Source organism: Copadichromis virginalis, linkage group LG5 (genome assembly GCF_057382275.1).
Source record: "Copadichromis virginalis isolate Kocher_CV1m ecotype Utaka linkage group LG5, C_Virginalis_male_GT1.1, whole genome shotgun sequence".
Classification (NCBI taxonomy): domain Eukaryota; kingdom Metazoa; phylum Chordata; class Actinopteri; order Cichliformes; family Cichlidae; genus Copadichromis; species Copadichromis virginalis.
Genome location: NC_140622.1, coordinates 1,961,278 through 1,980,899, shown reverse-complemented (window position 1 = coordinate 1,980,899; position 19,622 = coordinate 1,961,278). Strand labels below are relative to the sequence as shown.

General features: G+C 46.8%; 1 protein-coding gene, 1 long non-coding RNA gene and 1 pseudogene across 5 annotated transcripts in view; 2 read left to right on the top strand and 1 right to left on the bottom strand.

The window, feature by feature from the left end:
• The window catches only part of usp48 (ubiquitin specific peptidase 48), a 27,773-nt gene extending 20,369 nt beyond the window's left edge, over positions 1 to 7,404 (top strand). For 2 of the 3 annotated variants that reach the window (XM_085455557.1, XM_085455556.1), the window contains exons 17-27: positions 987 to 1,109; positions 1,222 to 1,283; positions 1,425 to 1,535; positions 1,903 to 2,033; positions 3,913 to 4,019; positions 4,109 to 4,216; positions 4,660 to 4,842; positions 4,926 to 5,051; positions 5,171 to 5,219; positions 5,305 to 5,331; positions 6,688 to 7,404. In XM_085455557.1, coding sequence (XP_085311683.1) covers positions 987 to 1,109; positions 1,222 to 1,283; positions 1,425 to 1,535; positions 1,903 to 2,033; positions 3,913 to 4,019; positions 4,109 to 4,216; positions 4,660 to 4,842; positions 4,926 to 5,051; positions 5,171 to 5,219; positions 5,305 to 5,331; positions 6,688 to 6,710 — 1,050 coding nt within the window. In that variant the 3' untranslated portion in view covers positions 6,711 to 7,404. Of the gene's footprint in view, positions 1 to 986; positions 1,110 to 1,221; positions 1,284 to 1,424; positions 1,536 to 1,902; positions 2,034 to 3,912; positions 4,020 to 4,108; positions 4,217 to 4,659; positions 4,843 to 4,925; positions 5,052 to 5,170; positions 5,220 to 5,304; positions 5,332 to 6,687 lie in introns of those variants that run through there. The other variant, XM_085455558.1, reaches the window with a different exon arrangement.
• The window catches only part of LOC146708729 (uncharacterized), a 14,144-nt gene extending 1,932 nt beyond the window's left edge, over positions 1 to 12,212 (bottom strand). The window contains exons 1-2 of the long non-coding RNA XR_014920348.1: positions 11,503 to 12,212; positions 4,099 to 4,239 (exon numbers count right to left, since the gene is read on the bottom strand). This is a non-coding gene — a long non-coding RNA (uncharacterized LOC146708729). The remainder of the gene's footprint in view (positions 1 to 4,098; positions 4,240 to 11,502) is intronic.
• Positions 7,928 to 19,622, top strand: part of zbtb40 (zinc finger and BTB domain containing 40) — a 14,371-nt pseudogene continuing 2,676 nt past the window's right edge. The window contains exons 1-10 of the transcript XR_014920346.1: positions 7,928 to 8,720; positions 9,634 to 9,816; positions 10,136 to 10,560; positions 10,922 to 11,064; positions 12,211 to 12,424; positions 12,598 to 12,969; positions 13,651 to 13,857; positions 15,691 to 15,855; positions 16,507 to 16,721; positions 17,937 to 18,093. The product of XR_014920346.1 is annotated as a zinc finger and BTB domain containing 40 (transcript). The remainder of the gene's footprint in view (positions 8,721 to 9,633; positions 9,817 to 10,135; positions 10,561 to 10,921; positions 11,065 to 12,210; positions 12,425 to 12,597; positions 12,970 to 13,650; positions 13,858 to 15,690; positions 15,856 to 16,506; positions 16,722 to 17,936; positions 18,094 to 19,622) is intronic.

The window sequence follows — 19,622 nt, the reverse complement described above, 5'->3', positions numbered from 1 at the left end:
CTCTTTATTATTCTGGTTGCTTGCGCACGTTTTACTCCCTCAGCTTTGGTGCTATTTACACCGTTCAAATTCTGCTCTTTCTGCTATGACTTTTGGTGCTCCGCACTTCTATGCTTTTTGAGATATTGAATTTTTTTATGCAATATTTTTTGCCCGTTTCTTCCACATTATCCATGGGGTGACTGATTTTGCTTGCCGGGATGAGCTGTGTTTTAGCTCAGTGAGATGAGCAGCCGTTCTCAGACTGGGAGGCCCGGGTTCAAATCCCGCTTAAGGCAACAATTTTTTCAGTTATCAGTTCAACTTATTTAACTCTTATCCACCCCAGCACCTTTGCCTTCACCCCTTTTCAGCACAAATCCCATCTTTTTCAGGTGTTTTCAGCAGAAATTCTGCTGATTCACCTCTTTTCTGCAGAATTTTTAGCCCTTTTGCCTCTTATCAGCACAACTTCCAACAACTTCTGCTAATTTCAGAAGCATTGTCAGTCTCTCAGTGAGATGAGTAACGGTCTTGAGATCAGAAGGGCCAGGTTCGAATCCTGCTCCTGGCAACATGTGTTTTCACCTCTTTTTAGTACAAATTTCAGCTTCTTTACCCATTTTCAGTAGAATTTTTTTGCTTTTCACCACTTTTCAGCAAAAATTTCTGCTTCTGCACCTTTTTTATAGCAGAATTTTCGGTTTCTTCACCACCATACAACTTTTTGCAACTTTTTTAAAATCTTTTTCAGCTTTTTTCAGCAGACAGCTTCAGCGTTGAGGCATCCACACAGCATTTTCGCAGGAAATGAACATTTTTCTAGTTGTGTGGATGCTTCAAAGGCATCCACAGTTTCTTCAGAAAATGCACTTTCTAGTTCAAACTGAAATACATTTTTAAACCCACCCCTACAAATGAACATGGACCTCTGCACCATTACCAGGCGGTGGTAGATGTGCCATTTGGTCAGCTGAGGAACTGAAAGATTTGTTTTCTCTTTCCAGACGATGGAGCAGGAGGAAAAGGACAATGAGGCCGTCAGTAAGATGATGGCCCTAGACCAGAAGAACCAGCTGCTCAACCTCTTCCATGAGAAAAATCGACCAGCGCTCACCAAATGGCCTCAGGTAAGCCGAGCAGCGCGTACTCAACACCAATCCCTCTTCATATGAGTAATACTGTTTGAATGATGATGACAGAAGGTAAATACAGACGCTGTTTTCTGGTTTGTGTACCCAGGGCACAGATGTGCTTTATGTAGTTCCTCTGTTTTTTGTGGATGAGTGGAGAAAATTTATCAGGTATGTTTGTTTTGACAGTAAAGTGATTATATGATGATACAGTTTGACTGTATGCACCATTCACAGCTGATTTTGAATCCTTGCCATTCTGCAGTTTCACTTTTACTTTCTGTTTTTCTCTCTTCTGTGTGTTTTACACAGGAGACCTACGAAATCCTCCCCCGTGTCCAATGTTAGCAACACGTTGCTGCTCTGTCCACACGGAGGCTTCATGTTCACCTACGACTCGCTCATTAACGGAGAGGCACAACAGTGAGTTCTGCCTACATGTCCCAAAGTTGTCCTGTGTCTTGCTTTTAAATTTGGGTGTGTGTCGTTCTTACCGAGGTGTTCATTGCATTACCTTCCCAGCAGTATATTCATGGCCAAAGTGTGTTGTGGTTTTTCTGTTTGGAAACGTCCGTGAGCTCCACACGATCAGCACTTTGATTGGCAGTCGAGATCAAAGAAGTTTTAGATTGTCTCTGCAGGATGGCCAATTAGAAGTCAGCATGCAGCTAACGAATCATAATGCTTGGTTAATGGCTCAGGCCTTACCCTGCTGCCATTCTTCAGCTGTTGGGCTGTTTGTTTTTCATGGTGTGTTGACAAAAATGATTTTGTTGGTTGTTTCGCACAGTGTAGCTCTGCTGTGGCCAAGCGAATGGGATGTGATCAGCAGACTCTTCATCGTGGACCAGCCAATCTCCATCCACTGCTTGAAACTGACTACACCAAGTGGCTCCACCACCCAGTACACCACTCAACCTGGTAAAAGTCCAAAGTGGGGTGAAGTATGTGGAGAAGAGGGTCGAGCAAATTGAAGAGAAGAATTAAATTCCACTGTAATTTTTCTAATGATCATATAGAGCTGTGGATACTGCATGTGGACAAACATCTGAGGTAGAGCTGGGCGATAGAACGATATGTATCGCGATATAACTTTTACTCGATAGAGAAATTAAGCTATCGCGATAGACCTCGCCGCTCTTGTCCTCAAAAAAAAAAAAAAAAAAAGGTCAGCCAATCCAAATTAAGTAGCGCAGAGCCGAACCAATCACAGCCGCAGCGTCACGTCGCGTGACTTGTTACGTACAGCACAAGTGCCAAGCCTCACGTGTGTTTGTTTGGGAAGCAGCCAGCGGGTAATGGAGGAAATGAGTGTGCCGACTAGAAAAATCAACCGAGCGTGACCGAAGAGAAAACAGATGATGGTTCCAGTGCCGGAGAGATTGTCGAACGGAAGAGCCATAGAAGTTCCGTAGTGTGAAGGTATTTCGGCTATTTCAAGTCTGACAAAAACAGAGTAGCGTGCACTGTAAATTGTGCCGAAAGCAAGTCTGGAAATACAATAAACTGGTGCATGCGTCACACTGTGCGCCACGTTATTGTTTCGGTGAAATGAATTTCTACAATACTGTTAATTCTACTCTCTGCAGTGTTTAAATGCTTACATATACACACAGTTACTGTCCGTCCACACATACGACTCGGTTCTGCTTCTATGCCCCAGCTTTGTTTACTTTTTCCCACCGAGGCTTCTAGACTTCTGATTGGCCAACATTTCTGCACGGTTAGGAATCTAGCGCCACCTGCTGCTTTGGCATGTTCATAGCAGCGTTTTCCTTCATTTCTGCCTTTATGTGTGGACGGGATTATTTTTTAAAACGAAAACGGAAAATCTCCGTTTTCAAAAACACCCGTGTACGTGTGGACGTAGCCTCAGTCTCTGACTGGAAGCGCTAATTCGTCATTCGGCTTTTGTCAGACTAAAGTAACTGTTAAAACTGTTTGAAAAGCTCAGCTATACAACAAGGAGAGATTGAGAATTTCCTTTTAGTTCTCAGTTTATTTGATATTGACAAAAGTTAGTCAGTTTTGTCTGTTCTTCTGTAAAACAAACTAAGATTTATTTTTAGAATTAATATTTTGTTTCTAAGTGGAATTGACAATTTAGTCTGTTTCGTTTGTTCTATTTTGAAACTTAAACGCTTTAGCGGCTGCCTTTTGTGTAGTTTGCAATATTTGCCTTTATTTATCTGAAAAAGTCTCATGTTCCTTAAGTACATCTACCCTGTTGAACTTATTATGGGAAATAAATATTTAAAAACAAGCTGCTGATTATTTCACATTTTACTTGTGAGCAACGGCACATTTAAATCTTACAAATATAGTTATTTGGCTTATATCGTGATAGATATCGTTATCGCCTGAAATGAAAAAACATATCGTGATATGAAAAAATCTCATATCGCCCAGCTCTAGTCTGAGGTTTTCACAAACTGTGGATGCGTTACTCCAGATGCCCGATCTTTATCCAAGTTATCACATATTAGGTCACAAAAACGTGCATGAAAATGAGATCATTGAGGCAGTTTCATGTACAGAGTGCACCTCACATCTGGTTCATTCCACAGCACCTTAAATAAGGCAGGGCAGGCTATAATACAGTTTAACCAGCTCATTCAGCTAAAGGACCAGTGAGCACTCGTGGTTGTCTGCCCGTCCAAAAATCACGACCCAAACTGTGCTGAAGGTCACATTGGTTGGTTCGTAGGCACAGTTCACCCGTGAGCCCGATCAGATACTTCATCAGTGATGCTCTGGCTTTTGTCCTCGATTTATTTCAAATGGATGTGTTTGTGTGCAGATCTGTGTTGGGAATGCAGAGAGAGCTTCCTTTTCCAGCAGCAGAGGGACCTCAGAGAGTATACCCAAGCCACCATCTATATACGCAAAGTTATTGAAGACAAAAGAGTAAAGACCTTTTACCTCAAACTTTTCACAGCTGCTGCGCTGACTGTGTCTAACAGCCTCTCCTGTCACATTTATTTACCTGTGCGTAGATGATAAAGGAGGCTGCTCCAGAGCTGAGCGTCAGCAGCTCTGAAGCAGAGGAGGAGAAGGAAGAACATCCCAAACTGGATGGTGAGAAAGACCCCGACTTCAGCCAGGTAACCACACAAGCACCACGCGTCTGCAAGAGAAAGGTCTCAGTAATTACATTCAGTGGCAGGACGTCTCGGCTCAACAACGAGCGATGTCGTCAAAGCTGTCAGCAGAGAAAGGCTACAGCAGGTTCTCTGCACTAACACGACTGAGAAATATGAATGAACCCAGACAAAAATATCTCATTATAGTGCAAGTCTGCTAAGCAGCTACAAGAAATGTCTGAGTAATGATGCTGCTGCTAAATCTAGGAGTTTGTTTTTACAGTCACTTCTGCTGTGACGGCTCTAAAACCTCACGTGACCTTGAAGAAACCCATTTAGTTTGCTAGTCCTTTGCTAGCAGCACGCACAGATGTCCCTGAGTCTTTTGGGGGGGTTTCCCCTAAGACTTGTATCTTTGACTCAAATTCATCATCTGTTACAAATGAAGACTTTGTTTCTTTCAGTCACAGGACGGTGCAAAACGGCTAAAGTTGAGTGACAGCAGTGTGTCCACAGCTGCTGCTGGTGTTGTGACCAACGTGGCCAAACCAGGTGGAATCAGGAGGAGCACCCGACACAGGAAACTCCGAGGAGAGAAAGCGCTCATCGTTTCAGCTAATCAGACTCTGAAAGAGCTGAAAATACAAGTGAGGAATTCAGATTATTGAACACAAAGTAGTGAGTGGGCCAGTTTGACCAGACTAAATCCACTGTGCCTGTCATTGTCCAGATCATGCACGCCTTCTCTGTGGCTCCATTTGACCAAAATCTCTTCATTGATGGAAAAAGTCTGACAGATGACTCAGCCACACTGGGTAGCCTGGGAATCATCCCGGAGAGCATCATCTGTCTGAAGGTACACATCACAGTTTCCTCATCCTGACACAACAATCGCTAGAACGATAATCTGACGTCTACAGTGGGATCCCGTACGTTTTCCTTTTCCTCCAAATATGTTCTGTTGTTTGGCTGCAGGCTGATGAGCCAATAGCAGATTACGCTGCAATGGATGATGTCTATCAAGGTAAGTAGGCCTGTGTTTGCTTCCACTACAGCTGGATTAAAAGAAGGACTGCTTTCTTAAATTGGCTGTTCCTCTTTGTTCACAGTGAGAATGCCTGAGGAGGGATTTAAAGGTGAGCATGTTTTACTTCAAACATAATAGTGGTGGGTCACAGTGTAGGGCACAGAGCCACTGCAGCTGGGATATGGAGCAGGTGAAGGAAAAAAGTGAAATACGTTAGTTGGAATGACACCAGTAAACTCTTTCTTACTAACAAGCCCAAATGTTGGGAATAGGAACCACATGTGGGCTGTCCCAAGTTCTTTGTGTCTGAAACAGGCTGTATATACGCCCTCTGTCTAATAGCTGCAGGAGAGCCACAGGTAGTGCTGGCTGTAGGTCAGGGGTGGGCAACTCCAGGCCTGGAGCGCCGGTGTCCTGCAGGTTTGAGATCTCACCCTGGGTCAGCACACCTGAAGCACATGATTAGTTCATCACCAGGCCTCTGGAGAACTTCAGGACATGTTGAGGAGGTCAGGGACACGTCTAAAACCTGCAGGACACCGGCCCTCCAGGCCTGGAGTTGGACACCCCTGCACTGACTGGATCCCTGGCTGCTCCAGTCTGCATGCCAAAGTATCCTTGGATACTGAACCAGCTGATCGGAGTATGAATGTGTGTGAATGCATAAGCGCTGCTGCTGTATAACGAGAGACGACGTGTTTGTTTTCTAATGATGAGCGCTGTTACAATCCCAGCCTAACCCAGCGTGTTATTAAAGACAGGCCTACCCGCCTCAGCAGGCAGCCAGTGTCCTTGTTTTCCCAGTCCCATCCACAAGTTGGCAGCAGCAGAAAGCATAAAGTCAAGTCTAATGAGCTTGGAAAGCTCGTTGAAGACGAGAAGCTTCCTCAGAACTGAAGAAGCTTCTCGGATGAGATCTTAAAAACGTCTTTGAGAAACTTAAAGAAGTCCAGACGCTTTTCTCTCCAAGCTCCTTGGACTATGAGGACGTGGACGATCCTTCACAGACATAAACCCAAGGACTCACAAACAGCTGGTGTTAGGGCTGTGCAATGTGACCAAACTCTCATATAAGACATTTCTCATCCTGATAACCACACGTCACAAAGTAGTGCTTTCACTGTAAACTCTGTGACCTCGACCTGTGTGAAGTGTTTCCAGCTGGGCGTCGAGTGTGTTGGCCCACGCATGAAGCTAACATGTTTCTTTGTGTTTATTACACGGCGTGCTGCGGGGGAAAGCCTGTTCTAACGTTTGAGTCTGAGCTTTATTTGGAGCAGCTGACGGCTCTTTCTCGTACTGTCACGTGATTCTTGTGGGGGCGGTAGAAGAGAAAGAAATATTGCCATAAACTGTATTTTGCCACGATGTGTAGTTCATCATATCACTCGTCATACAGACCTGTGACACAGCGTGTGACCGGACAGTGTTTGTATTTCTTTCTAATCACTGTGACCTCCTCTAGGCACCGGGCTGCTCGGCCACTGAGGACAGCTGTTTGTAGCTGTGCTTGAACTGGAACGATGACGGATGGAAAGTTTAAAAAAGCTTGAATATGTTGTGTCCATATAAATAAGCTCTTAAATTTGTTCTGTACTTTGTTTTTCTACCTTTTGAGTAGGCTTTCTTTGATAAAACTGTGACTATCTTGCAAAGTTCCTCTACATGAGGTTGTCTGGCCTGTGATACGAACGTTTGTAAAGAAAGCAGGTTGGAGACGCTGCACTCTGAGACCTGGCTTCAGCTCAGATCTGCTGTGGGTCAAGAAAATGTTTTATTTTTCAATCTTTTAAATTATGACAGAAGACAAATTGAAGATGATGCTCTTTCTTTCTGTTGTGTGTAAGCTTATCTTGTAACTGCAGCGTTTTCAGGTTTGTCAGAAGAATGCACTAGTTACTGTTAATTATTGCAAATATACTGGCTCATAAATCTTAGAACATGTATTACCTCCACACAGTCATTTTATATATACATATATAAATGTATATGTATGTGTATATATAAGCATATGTGTGTGTTTGTACACACACACTCGATGTGGCATTTGCAGTTACATAGCTACAAAGTATGGAAATCATACGCTGGAGAGAATGAAATGGTGAGAAACAAATGTAAGCAGTGACACGTTGTCTTCTTTTCACTGTTATTTCTTATAAACAATAAAGTTATTTTCAAAGCACCCTGCCTTCATAATGTTGAGTTCATTCAGGGCCTGACACGTCTGTGTCAGTTCATGGGATACTTGCTGATCAGTGTTCACTAACAGCCAATGAATGAACTTGCTCCAGGTTGCAGCAGCAGGTCGTCTGCGATCATATCGTCCTGTTCCGAGATGGTCTGTTGTTACCTGGCTGGACTGCATCCCTGTGGTCTTCCTCTGTGGTCTTCCTCTCCTCCTGCCTGGCAGCAGGTCATGTATAAACCATGCCAGCCGCGCCTCTGTCTCCAAACTCCCGCCTGTGCTGTCCCTTTCATATCTTCATCACTCACTACAAGCATCTCACGCCCTGCAGCTCCGCCTCTCGTCAGTGCTGCGTCTCGGGCCCAAACATCAGAGCGGCTCTCGCTGCCATCTTGTAAACCTTCCCTCTCAGATATTACACCAACACCTCTCCACCCTACCTGCACCTTCACCTCCTCTCTTGTGCACTGTGCTGCGTTGGGCTTTTGACACCAGGAATTTAAGCCTGCCCACATTCACTACTTCCAGTTTCACCTTTCCACCCGCCTCATGTTCTTTTACCCATTTTCATTGGTCTTTCTGCACAGACACTGTAGCTCAGTGTCTGTGGGTATCACAGGCCATACAGACTTCATCTGTTACTCCCACCCTCACTTTTCTGTGCTTCCTAACTTCCTCACACAGCATCACGGGTCTTGCCTCAGCTCTATTGTATATTTTCTGTAGATGAGACGGTGCAGCAGCTTTTTGTTTTCTTGATACTTCTGCATGAATAGAAAGCAAATATCACATTTACTACAGATGTCCAATAAGTCATCTACTACGGCTGCTCATTGGATCAGACATGGTCTCAGTAGTTGAAACCTGCACCGTTATTTTCCTGTCAAAATGTTCTTGTTATCTCAATTCTAGTGAACCACTGAACTAATGACTTTGTTAAACTGTTGTTGTCCTAGTCATGCTTTGGTTTGCATCGAGTGCTCTCTGAAACATCCCACAAATGCAGTGAACTGAGAGGAAGTCAGAAATGTTCAAAGCAACAGTCGCTGTGGTGAACATCGAAACCAGCGGTGCGCAGCCTCTTGTGCTCCCCGGACGGTTTAGCGTCAGACCGCCACGGAGCGGCCTTTAAGGTGTGGCGGACAAATGCAACAACAAAACGATACGACCGAGAGAACCGCGGCGGTATCTTGTAAATATAACAGTAAACGTGAATTCACTGTCTGTTAGCAGCGTGCTGCTGAAACGCGCCAACACTGACGGTAACGTCCTCCTCTCTGCCCCTTAATGCTCTCTGGTCGCTATAGTAACGGGTACGTATTTCTTTCAAAATAAGACGCACCTACAACACGACAAACCCCCTGGAAACCAGACATTTCACACCCGAGCTTCAACTCTCGCGGCCCGGTGCCAAACCACTCACGGACCGGTACCGGTCCAGTGCCCGGGGAACATCCGCTGTATTACGAATATATAACAGATTCTTGTTCCAGGCAAAAGCTTTTATGTATTTGTCGTTAATTTAATAATTTTGAGAGAATATATTTGTAATGAGCTGTGGAGCTGTTGTTTGACACGAGCCCACACCGCACGTCCCTGAATGACTACTCCGGTGAAGGCCCAACGGTCATACAAACAGATTTAAAGCGAACCGCTCGCTGTGATGAGACTTCTTCAACCGGAAGTGTCGCAATTTGTTCACGTACTGCGTGTCGCCATTTTCAAAACAGTTGAGCTTTATTGCGCACGGCAGAATTGTTCAGCAGAGAAGTTTAAATAAAGACTCGGATTGAATAATTCAAGGTACAGCCCTTAGTGATGGTCTGGGGTTTATTCTACTGGGAGCGCTCCTGTATCGCAGCGTGCTTCACTAATATTACAGGAACTAGTTAGCTTCTCTGGAGCACATTAGCAACCTTAGCTAGGCTACAGCTAGTTACATTCCGGTAAACACTGTTTAAGAAGACTGAACGTTAGTTGCTGATAAGACACCACGCGTTACCGTGTCCGGCATCACGTGGTGCTTCATACACTAGTTGATGTTGTAATAAAAACATTAGCTTTTTACACAGTAGTCGGATAAACTGCAGCTTTGTGTGAGTCTTTCTCGTGCTGCCGGCGCACAGAGTGAGTACGCTATAAACGCAGTTTTAGTGAAAAGTACCAGTGATGAGTTGTGATAATGCTGCAGGCCTGATTGTGTGTTTGGACATGAAACGATTACAGCTGTGGTTGGTGCAGTCGCCCTGAAACCAACATGATGGAGCTACCCAACTACAGCAGCCAGCTGATGCAGCAGCTGTGGGCCTTGAGGAAGGACGAGCACTTCTGCGACTGCACCATCTTGGTGGGAGAGGGTCGTCATCGCGCACATAAACTGGTGCTGGCTGCCTCCAGCATGCTTTTCAGGTAGACCTGGTGACTCTTCTGCAGTCACATATTTGGACCTTACAGTCGTTCATCTAATCTCAGCAGCGCTCCTGTGGAAGAATGAGTCAAATTCAGCTCATGAACTTTTAGTTTGGCTTTTTTAAAAATGTGTTTATTGAGGACCATGAAATCTAACACGTGAGTAAAGTTTATGAGCAGCTGTTACAGATGTGCTCTTTGTGTTTGCTCCCGTCATACTTTAATATTGATGCCAGCACGGTGTACAGGTGGCTGCTGCAGTCGCTGTTCGCTTTTATTACACTGCAGCTTAAAAGCAGAACGGTGCTGTCTCCGTCAGGTCTCTCCTGGATGGCTCCGACACCATCTCCATCGACACAGCTGTGGTTTCCTCGCAGGAGTTTGGCTGCCTCCTGGACATGGTCTACACTGGTAAACTGCCTCCAGGTAAACACAACGTCAGTCGCATAGTCGCCGCTGCAGACAGCCTGCAGATGTATGACGTGGCCGTTGGCTTTAAGCAAGTCCTCACCAGCCTGGTGAACCAGAAGCCCGCGGTATCAGTGAGCTCCGCTGTGCCACACCTCACCGTGACCGACAAAGCCCCGAATATGAAGCCTGAAGGCTCAGCCTCGCCCAGCAAGCACAACCCGTCTTCAGACGAGGCGGAGGTGACGGACGAGCTGAAAAAAGAATCGTTTGAGCATGACCGCGATGACGAGCCGGCGATTAAAAGGGCCCGCGTGGAGCTCCCTGACACATCAGGTCATTCTTATGTTTAAACCCGTAGTTTGGGGAATTTAATAGTGTGAGTCGATCTAGGAATAATTCAAATCACACGTTACTGGAAATAGAGTCTAAAACAGGCGTGGGCAACGCCAGGCCTCGAGGGCCGGTGTCCTGCTGGTTTTAGGTGTGTCCCTGATCCGACACAGCTGATTGACCTCCAGATGTTCTCCAGAGGCCTGCTAATGAGCTCATCATGAGATTCAGGAGTGTTGACCCAGGATGAGATCTTAAACCTGCAGGACACCGGCCCTCCAGGCCTGGAGTTGCCCACGCCTGGTCTAAAATAGTCTCCCTACAATAAACAAGATAACAACTAGACTTTATTTTCTGTCCACAGGGCCCGAAGACATCAAATCCTCAGAAGGTGGCGACACGTCGGCAGCCAGGCTGTCCAGCGAGTCTGGTCTCCTCGCCAACACGTCGTCTGTTGTGGAACTGCTGAGCCAAGCAGCAGAGAGCCTGACAGAAAGAGAGCGACAGGTACAACAGGAAGCCCTGGTTCTTCTACAGTTTGACTCCATCTAATACCACCTTAGCTCACGGCTCGGCTACCTTTAACACCCAAAGAGCCGTTTGGACCCGGTTTCATAAAAAAGCCACCGAGCTGCAAACACATCCAAAATGAAGATGCCCCTGTAAATACTGACCTTTGACCTTCATGCTTTGTAGAAACAACGACATACAAAGTGTGTTGCTTATGAAACACATGAAGTGCTACAGAGAAAACTACATTTTCTTTATGTACTAAAATACTAACAAGAAACCAACACAATAAAAAGCTGGAAGGATTCACGTAGCAAACTAACGGTCATCTCGCCTCTGAGCCTCCTGAGCCTCGAGCTGAATTTAAGAAATACATTGGAAACAAATCTCTGTGTCACTGAAAAATATCTGCATCATCATAAATATTAATCTTACCTGGTTAACGGGACGATGGGAAGTTCCCGCTGTCGTCTGTGAGGCGTGGGTGGAGAGCAGCTGCTCACCTCCGTCTGTGGAGCTGAGGATCCACACGTTCGTGTCGGGATGCCGTTGCACGTCTCGGTTACCTCAGCATCACTGCAGTTATTCTCAGTGACAGTGGCCTCCTGAGGTGAAGTGTGGCGCTCGTTTGACCGACGAAAAATAATCAAATATCATTTAAATTTCATATTTCAAGATCACAGTAATCTCCCAGTGTAGAAGTCACTAACACTAATAAACACGTTTCAATTAAACACTATTAATTTATTTAATGTATTCATTGTCCCAGGCCCCGCGTGGCTCCAGAGCCGCGGGTTGAGAACCCCTCCCTTGCACGTTGTTTAACATGTTTGAGCCCTGAACAGTAGCTCTCCAGGCTGTCCCCCTTTGTTGGACAGTGTCAGGAATCACTCGAGCACAGTTGTGGCTCCACATAGAAGACGACGACAGTAACAGTGTATCTCTACGTACTGGAGCCAAAAGCACATTTCTGTTCCCATTTCGCTGACCGCACCACCTCATGGTCAGCGTACTGTGAGCGCACAACTCGCTCTGAGCTACAGCTGTGACGGCTCCTGGCTGTAGCTCGAGGGCGCCATCTACTGACTGGAAGGTTGCTGCTGCTCCACAATTTCATTTTGTTTGCACTTTGTGCTCTCTCAGGTTGTGTGTCGGTGCTGTGAGGAGGCTGATCCCAGCTCCGTGTCGGAGAAGCTGATGAGTAAAGTGAAAGAGGGTCAGATCGGAGAGGAGGGGCTTATCAAGCTGCTGCGCACCGCCAAGCAGAAAGCTTCATCGTCCTGTCCCACACAGCTGCTCCCTCTGCTGGAGGAGCTGGAGAGGAGCGTACGGCAGCCCGATGGCAGCCACACTGGAGGTAAAGACGAGCACCGGGAGTAACATGAAAGACGATGTGTAGGTCTGTCTTCATTAAGGACAGCTCGGTATTTATATACATTTGTGTCCGTCCAGCAAATGGACAGGATGTGATAGGAAGCTTTTTTAGTGGATGTCTTCTACGTATTTTGAGTCTGTCGTCCATGTTTGCAGCTGACTCAGAGCAGGAGAACAGGAGTGAAGATCGTGTCCAGGAAGAAGATGAAAACGGTGACAAGGAGGAGCAGGAAGATGCAGCTGTAGCAACCGAGTGTTCCCCTCCCTGCTCCTCTCCTGCTTCCTGTCACGCCAAACCTTACTGCTGTCACTGGTGTAAGAAGAGCTTTGATTACAAGTGTCGAATGCTAGCACACATGAAGCGCTGCTCCATGTCCCAGGAGTGTGAGCAGCAGTGTCCCGAGTGTCCTGAGAAGCTGTCTAAGCGGGCCCTGCAGCGCCACCGGGCCGAGGCTCACCGCAGCGCCACGCGGGTCAAGAAGAAGGCGGCCTGTGACCTCTGCGGCCGCACCTTCGCCCACCCGTCGGGTAAAGTCACGTGACATTAAAGCAAGATTATTGATGTGATCAGTGTCTGTGCTGGAGCAAATGGCGTGCTGATCTCACAGCTGTTCTCAGGCTGCATCCACAGTGTTGGTGTTTGATAATGATCAGAGCAGGAACCGTCGATGAGGTACTGACGTGTTTCTTATTATGGCTTCTGGTTTCAGCATTTACTATACAGAAGCGTCACAAGCAGTAACACTACCTGAATTATCAGGTAAATATGAATGTAATGAAAACATGGGGCTGCTGGTTTAATCCCAGTCAGAGATGGAAGCTGCGAGCTGGCAGCCAGCACTGCTAGCTGCTGCTGTGTGAGTGGAGTATAACTTTGTGCTGCTTTACATTTGATGTTGCTGCTAGGCTACAGTCTGAATCTCAAAAGGACCTGAAACAGGTCATTTCACCAGCAAAGAAACCTTCTAAGGCAGGAACACCGTACCTGACAGATGTGTGGTTTCCCCGCTGTGCACTCGACTCTGGTCAGCACAGCTGCAGTGCGTACAGCGTAGGCAGCAAACGTGTGCTGCCGTGTGCAAAAGGACTGTGGGAAAGATCACATCTGTCGTAACATGAACTCTGAGCTCAGTTTGGGGCCAGCTCGCGCGTCACAGCACAGCGATCGTTTCACTTTGTTCCATTTAATGAGTGCTTCTCATTTCTTAGGTATGATTTACCACAAGCGCACTGAGCACTTTGAAGAGAAGCCGTTTGCTTGTGATGAATGCGGCGCGAAGTTTGGTGCAAACTCATCTCTGAAGAATCACATGAGGCTGCACACAGGGGAGAAACCCTACCACTGCAAGCACTGTGACATGAGCTTCAGCGTGGCTGCTGCACTTGCATACCACACCAAAAAGAGACACTCTGAGGGTAAGACACACACACACACACACACACACACACACACACACACACACACACACACACACACACACTTGGGGTTGTGTGATATACAAGTGGTGATATGTGTCTTTCACGTGTAACAGCTTGTCACTGATACAAGAACAAAACAAAGGTTCAACATCCAGGACAAACCAGAGAGATAAAGTGTTGAGACTTCAAACCCACAGAGTTATGATGATGATGTTATTGATAGGTGACACACCTATCACCAAGGAAACCAAGGGGAGAAAGAGAGAGGAAGGAGGGATGGCACAAAGCGTGGAGGTTGAAAAGCTCCGTTTGGCTGGCTGTGATATCCACCTTAGTGGTGTCAGTGTGGAGCTGTAGAGTCCCGCGCATCATCACAGTGCACCAGTATGGTTCTTTTGTTCCAGTTGAGGTGACTGTGCTGTTGTAGTGGGCAGGGCTGTGGTCATTACTTTTAGGTCTGTGTTTATTAAAGACAGTGGGCGACCACTGCAGGGTTAGACTGGGTTTTAGGAGAGTGTTACTGGGAGACAGAGCTCAAAGAGCAGCTTTAAGCCTGAAGCCTTTTCCAAAAGCATGAATCAAGGCTGAGCTGGACCCAAGGACCTGTGCTACACAGCTCGTTTGCTTCATCTGGATTCACCCTGACATGTCCATCAGGTTCTGACTCTGTAAACCAACCCGGGGTTTCCCCTTCACGTCCACATGAAGGTGTGCTGTCGGCAGGATCGGGCTAATCTAAGAGATCCCGTGTCACAGATCATGTGACTCAACTGGTGATTCAAATCTATAAGGAACATAGGAATATAACAGTAAACTACAAGGTCGTATAATTATCACATTAAAAAGTCTGCTGTGATGCTGCTGCTGGAGGTTTGTGTTGCTAGAGAACAGCAGGAAACAAGGATAGGCTTGGAGACACTGGTTCCCACACAGTGGGAGGACGTCACTGCCTTCAAAGATGAAGCTGAAGGATCACGCTTCAGATGAATCTTGGATGGATTTGTGGAAATTTGTTGAATAAAGTTGAATATAAAGTTAGAAATAAGAAACACACCAGCACACATGACAAAAGAAGAGGAATCTAGTGGTGGTGGAATAGCTGAGGAACATGGAGCGCTTCATCGGCAGTCACACTACCTGGAACAAGCCTTTCCCAGCAGAAACACAGGCTGAAGACTGAAATGCTTTCAGATGTTTGTAGAATTTGATGAATGAGCTTAATGGTATAAGATCAGCAACCAGCCAGCTGAAGTGTAAAAAGCAGCAGTGGTGAAAAATGTGCTAAATGAAGCCGACAAAGTACCTAAACAGAGCTTCATTTGGTGAAATGTGCAAAACATAACAAGCAGAAGGTGCTGCGGTTCATCCAAACGCAGAGAGGCAGCTGAGCAGGCAGCTTATAACCTCCCGTGTGACACAAACACACAGGAGGCTGATGTGCGTCGCAGCCGCGCTGAAGACTCGAGCGTACAATGTTTTTTAAAAGCAGCATTTCAATAATAATCCTGCAGAGAAGCTGAGAGTCGCACAGACGCACAGAGGTTTGTGCGACTCAGCTCGAGTCTGTGGACAACAAAACACAACAGCGCAGCCAAACTGGGCAGTTTCCAGTCTGGCTGTGCTGTTTTGTACTTTTCTGCCCACCTTTAAGGCCTTTGGGTCTCACTGCATCTGTGTGATGACGGCGCGGCGGCGAGCCAATCAGAGGGTGTCCTGGCTCCTCCAGGCTGTTTGCTGTGCAACACCCAGAAACCAACAGCGTGCACAGATGCAGTATTTCTATCATGCAGCATGTACAGACAACATTTGTGTGCTTCTTTGATTTTCCAGGGAAGATGTATGTGTGCCAGTACTGCAAGGCTGTCTTCGCCCAGTCCATAGAGCTGACGCGTCACGTGCGGACGCACACGGGAGACCGGCCCTACGTATGCCGAGAGTGTGGCAAAGGCTACAGCCAGGCCAGCGGGCTCACTGTGCACCTGCACACCTTCCACCGTAAGAACGTTTTTGCAGTAAAGTTTGGAAATCTGCGTTTACATACTGGCTTCTCTGACATATGAAGGACTGGCACTGATGATCCATACATGCAGCTGTTTTTGGGGTGGGGCACTTTTCATTTAACAGCCATGTTGTCAAAGGCGGACGTGTTCCTGTAGCGGCTTCAGGCCGACTGCACCTGTACGTCCCAGCTGATCGCTGCCCTGTGACTATTACTGACACGTCAGACGTTGTGTCTTCAGCCTCGCAGACGACCTCTCAGGTCCTGCCGGGGCCTCACATCTCACCAATGCCAGTAACAGTCTCATATGTACTAATGGTGTGAAACCCAGTAGAAGCGTGGATCAGATCTGCTGCCTGGGTCTTCACAAATCACCTTCATCATCACACTGCAGCCGTGTTTCCCCACCTGATGGAGCCACGGCACGTAGGTGCGCCGTGGCTCCATCAGGTGGGGAAACACGGGTGTAGCTGCAGCCCGACTTAAACTCGTGCCAGTTATCAGAACACATCATGAAGGGGTTGCACCAAGGTTCAGTTTCCTTTCCTTACTGGGAGCAATGGGATTCTTCAGGGAATGCACCAAACACTGTGGTAGCTTGTGTGTGCTGGTCAGGTTTCAGTGACGGTGTGTTTGCTCTGTGTCAGACCTGTCGGAGCCCCACGACTGTCAGAAGTGCTGTCTCAGCTTCTCGTCGCTGGACGAGCATCGGCAGCACATCCAGGAGTTTCACCCCAAGGAGTTCCACAAGTGTCCCACCTGCAGTAAGCTGTTTACCAGCGCCGCCCTCCTGGACAAACACAAGCCCACGCACACTGGGACAAAACCCTTCAGCTGTGATCTCTGCAACAAGTCATACCAGGTACACCGAGCCAGTTGGACACCGTGACGACTCCATGTTTGTAAAATGGTAAATGGTCTGTATTTATATCCGGTTGTTCAGTGATGACGTGACGAATCCTACTTCCGGGTCTAAAGTAGTCTGCGTTTAATATGGCTTTTGTGTTGTTAACATGTTTAATGTTTTGTATTTTCTTCTATTTGATCTCAAAAAGCTCCTAAAACAGTCAGTGATCACTGTTGACCTCCCTCGGCTTTTATTACCGCTAATCATTTATTTAAGCTCAGTTTTTAAAACCTTAGGATGTAACTACAGCCCAGCCCATGCAGCAGTATATGAATGACTAACCTCGTATTGTGGATGGATTATCTCAGTTGTTCTCCTGGCTGAAGTTTGGTCCTTTTACAGCATCCTGCCATGCGATTACATTTGTTCCTGACCACTGAGAACACTCACGTTAACTTTTATCCAGTGGAAAAAAAGTTAGCTTGTTTATATTATGCTAACATAGCTGTGTCGCTAGCGGTCACGTAGCACATCATTATATACCAGCTAGCCCAACTTCAGTAGCCCTACAAACGTCACTGCTGTTTAGTTTTCTGTCTTCATTTATGTTGGAAGTGATAACAGAGCTGTACGTTTTAATTTGTTTCCAAAACCCCGCAGTCAGGACATGCTATATTGTATTTAGATAGAAGCTAGCGAGCTAACTCCCTGCTAACTTCTAACTCCGTTAAATGTCATAAATTCCGTTTTCATGGATGCCTGGATGTTAAACTCAATTGTTACACCTGGTAGAGCAGAACGCTGATCATTTTATTAAAGATGAAAGACTTTAGACAGTTTTTAACTCTCAGTAATGCCATAGTGATCGTTTGATATATGGACCTGCAGCGGAGTTTAGACCCAGACACGGCTAGTGACGTCAGACTGAATGACCGGATAGTGCTTTACTAGTCCCTAAGGACCCCAAAGCACTTTACGCTGTCAATCGATGCGTGGCTTCACCAACAGTGTGTTACAGATTGTGTTACCGTGCGTGGCTGAGGATGGGCTCAGTGCAGTGTGTTGGATTCATGTTTCAGCTGTGGAGGCCTCTTAGACCCACACAGGACAGTATTGGGCAACTTGTGACTGCACAACTAAACGCACACATTCATGTGTCATCTTCACGTGCATTCACACACATGTGTGCTACAGAGTCTGTGACATCTCTCAACCTTTCTTTTGCCATAGCAACTGTCAGGACTGTGGTACCACAACAGGACTAACCACCCTGATGTGTTTGCCAACCACACCCGGCAGCTCAAGAACCTGGTCCAGTGCGATGTCTGCTTCAAGTTCTTCCCTAGTTCTGTCAGTCTGGCCAAACACCAGGCTGCTGAGCACCAAGGTGAGCGCCAGCCCCGCACTGATGCACTGTCCTGTAACAGCCGGTCCTGGACGTGCACCGTCCTTCACTGGAGCTCCAACAAAAACACAATCTGTCTGTAATTCAAAGACACAATAATAATAATAATCTCTGCGTTTGCAAAAGATCCCAGAGAGTACACTGTACAGCTGTCAAACAGCAGAGGGCATGTCCACCATTCGTTTACAGATGTAAAAACACAAATATTAATAAAACATTTATTTCATTTGTCTTTAAAATCTTAGGCCTCCTGTTGCAGTGTTCTCTGTAATCGTCTGTGTGCAGACTGACCGCCTCTGGCCCTGTGTCAGTTTGTTCAACTTTATTTACACAGCACCAAATCACAGCCACAGCCGCCTCGAGGCGCTTTATTTTGTACAGTAGACCCTACAATAATACATACAGAGGAAACCCAACAATCATATGACCCCCTATGAGCAGCACTTTGGCGACAGTGGGAAGGAAAAACTCCCTTTTAACAGGAAGAAACCTCCAGCAGAACCAGGCTCAGGGAGGGGGCGGGGCCATCTGCTGTGATTGGTTGGGGTGAGAGAAGGAAGACAGGATAAAGACATGCTGTGGAAGAGAGACAGAGGTTAATAACAGATATGATTCAGATAGCTGGTGTTGGGTCTGTGTTTCCACGAGCCCGCTGCTTTAGACACTTACTCCTCATGAAGAAAACAAGACAGTCGGTGTCTGCCACAAAATGACCCGACGACGGCCTCACAATATACAATCGTACCTCCCCTCGTGACCCCCCCTACAAAGACAAGGCTGTGTGTGTGTGTGTGTGCGTGTGTGTGCGTGTGTGTCTCTCTGTGTGTGTGTGTGTGTGTGCGTGTGTGTCTCTGTGTGTGTGTGTGTGTGTGTGTGTGTGTCTCTGTGTGTGTGTGTGTGTGTGTGCGTGTGTGTCTGTGTGTGTGTGTGTGTGTGTGCGTGTGTGTGTGTGTGCGTGTGTGTGTGTGTGTGCGTGTGTGTCTCTGTGTGTGTGTGTGTGTGTCTCTGTGTGTGTGTGTGTCTCTGTGTGTGTGTGTGCGTGTGTGTCTCTGTGTGTGTCTCTGTGTGTGTGTGTGCGTGTGTGTCTCTGTGTGTGTCTCTGTGTGTGTGTGTGCGTGTGTGTCTCTGTGTGTGTGTGTGTGTGCGTGTGTGTGCGTGCGTGTGTGTGTGTGTGCGCGTGTCTCTGTGTGTGTGTGTGTGTGTGTGCGTGTGTGTGTGTGTGTCTCTGTGTGTGTGTGTGTGTGTGCGTGTGTGTGTGTGTGTGTGTGTGTGTGCTTCACCACAGATAACACAGTGAGGCCATACAAAGGGCAGGAACCAAACAGGGGAGGTGTGATCATCCTCCCCCCGCACAGAGAGGCTGCAGAGGTGGTCCGGGACAAAGGAACGTCTTGATCCTACAGCTTGAACTCAGACCTTACAAACTTAAGAAGCACAAGGACAACATTCAACAATTCGACTGAACAGCTGGGGTGGGCAGTGAGGCGGATATACTCGATGCTTTCCACGTA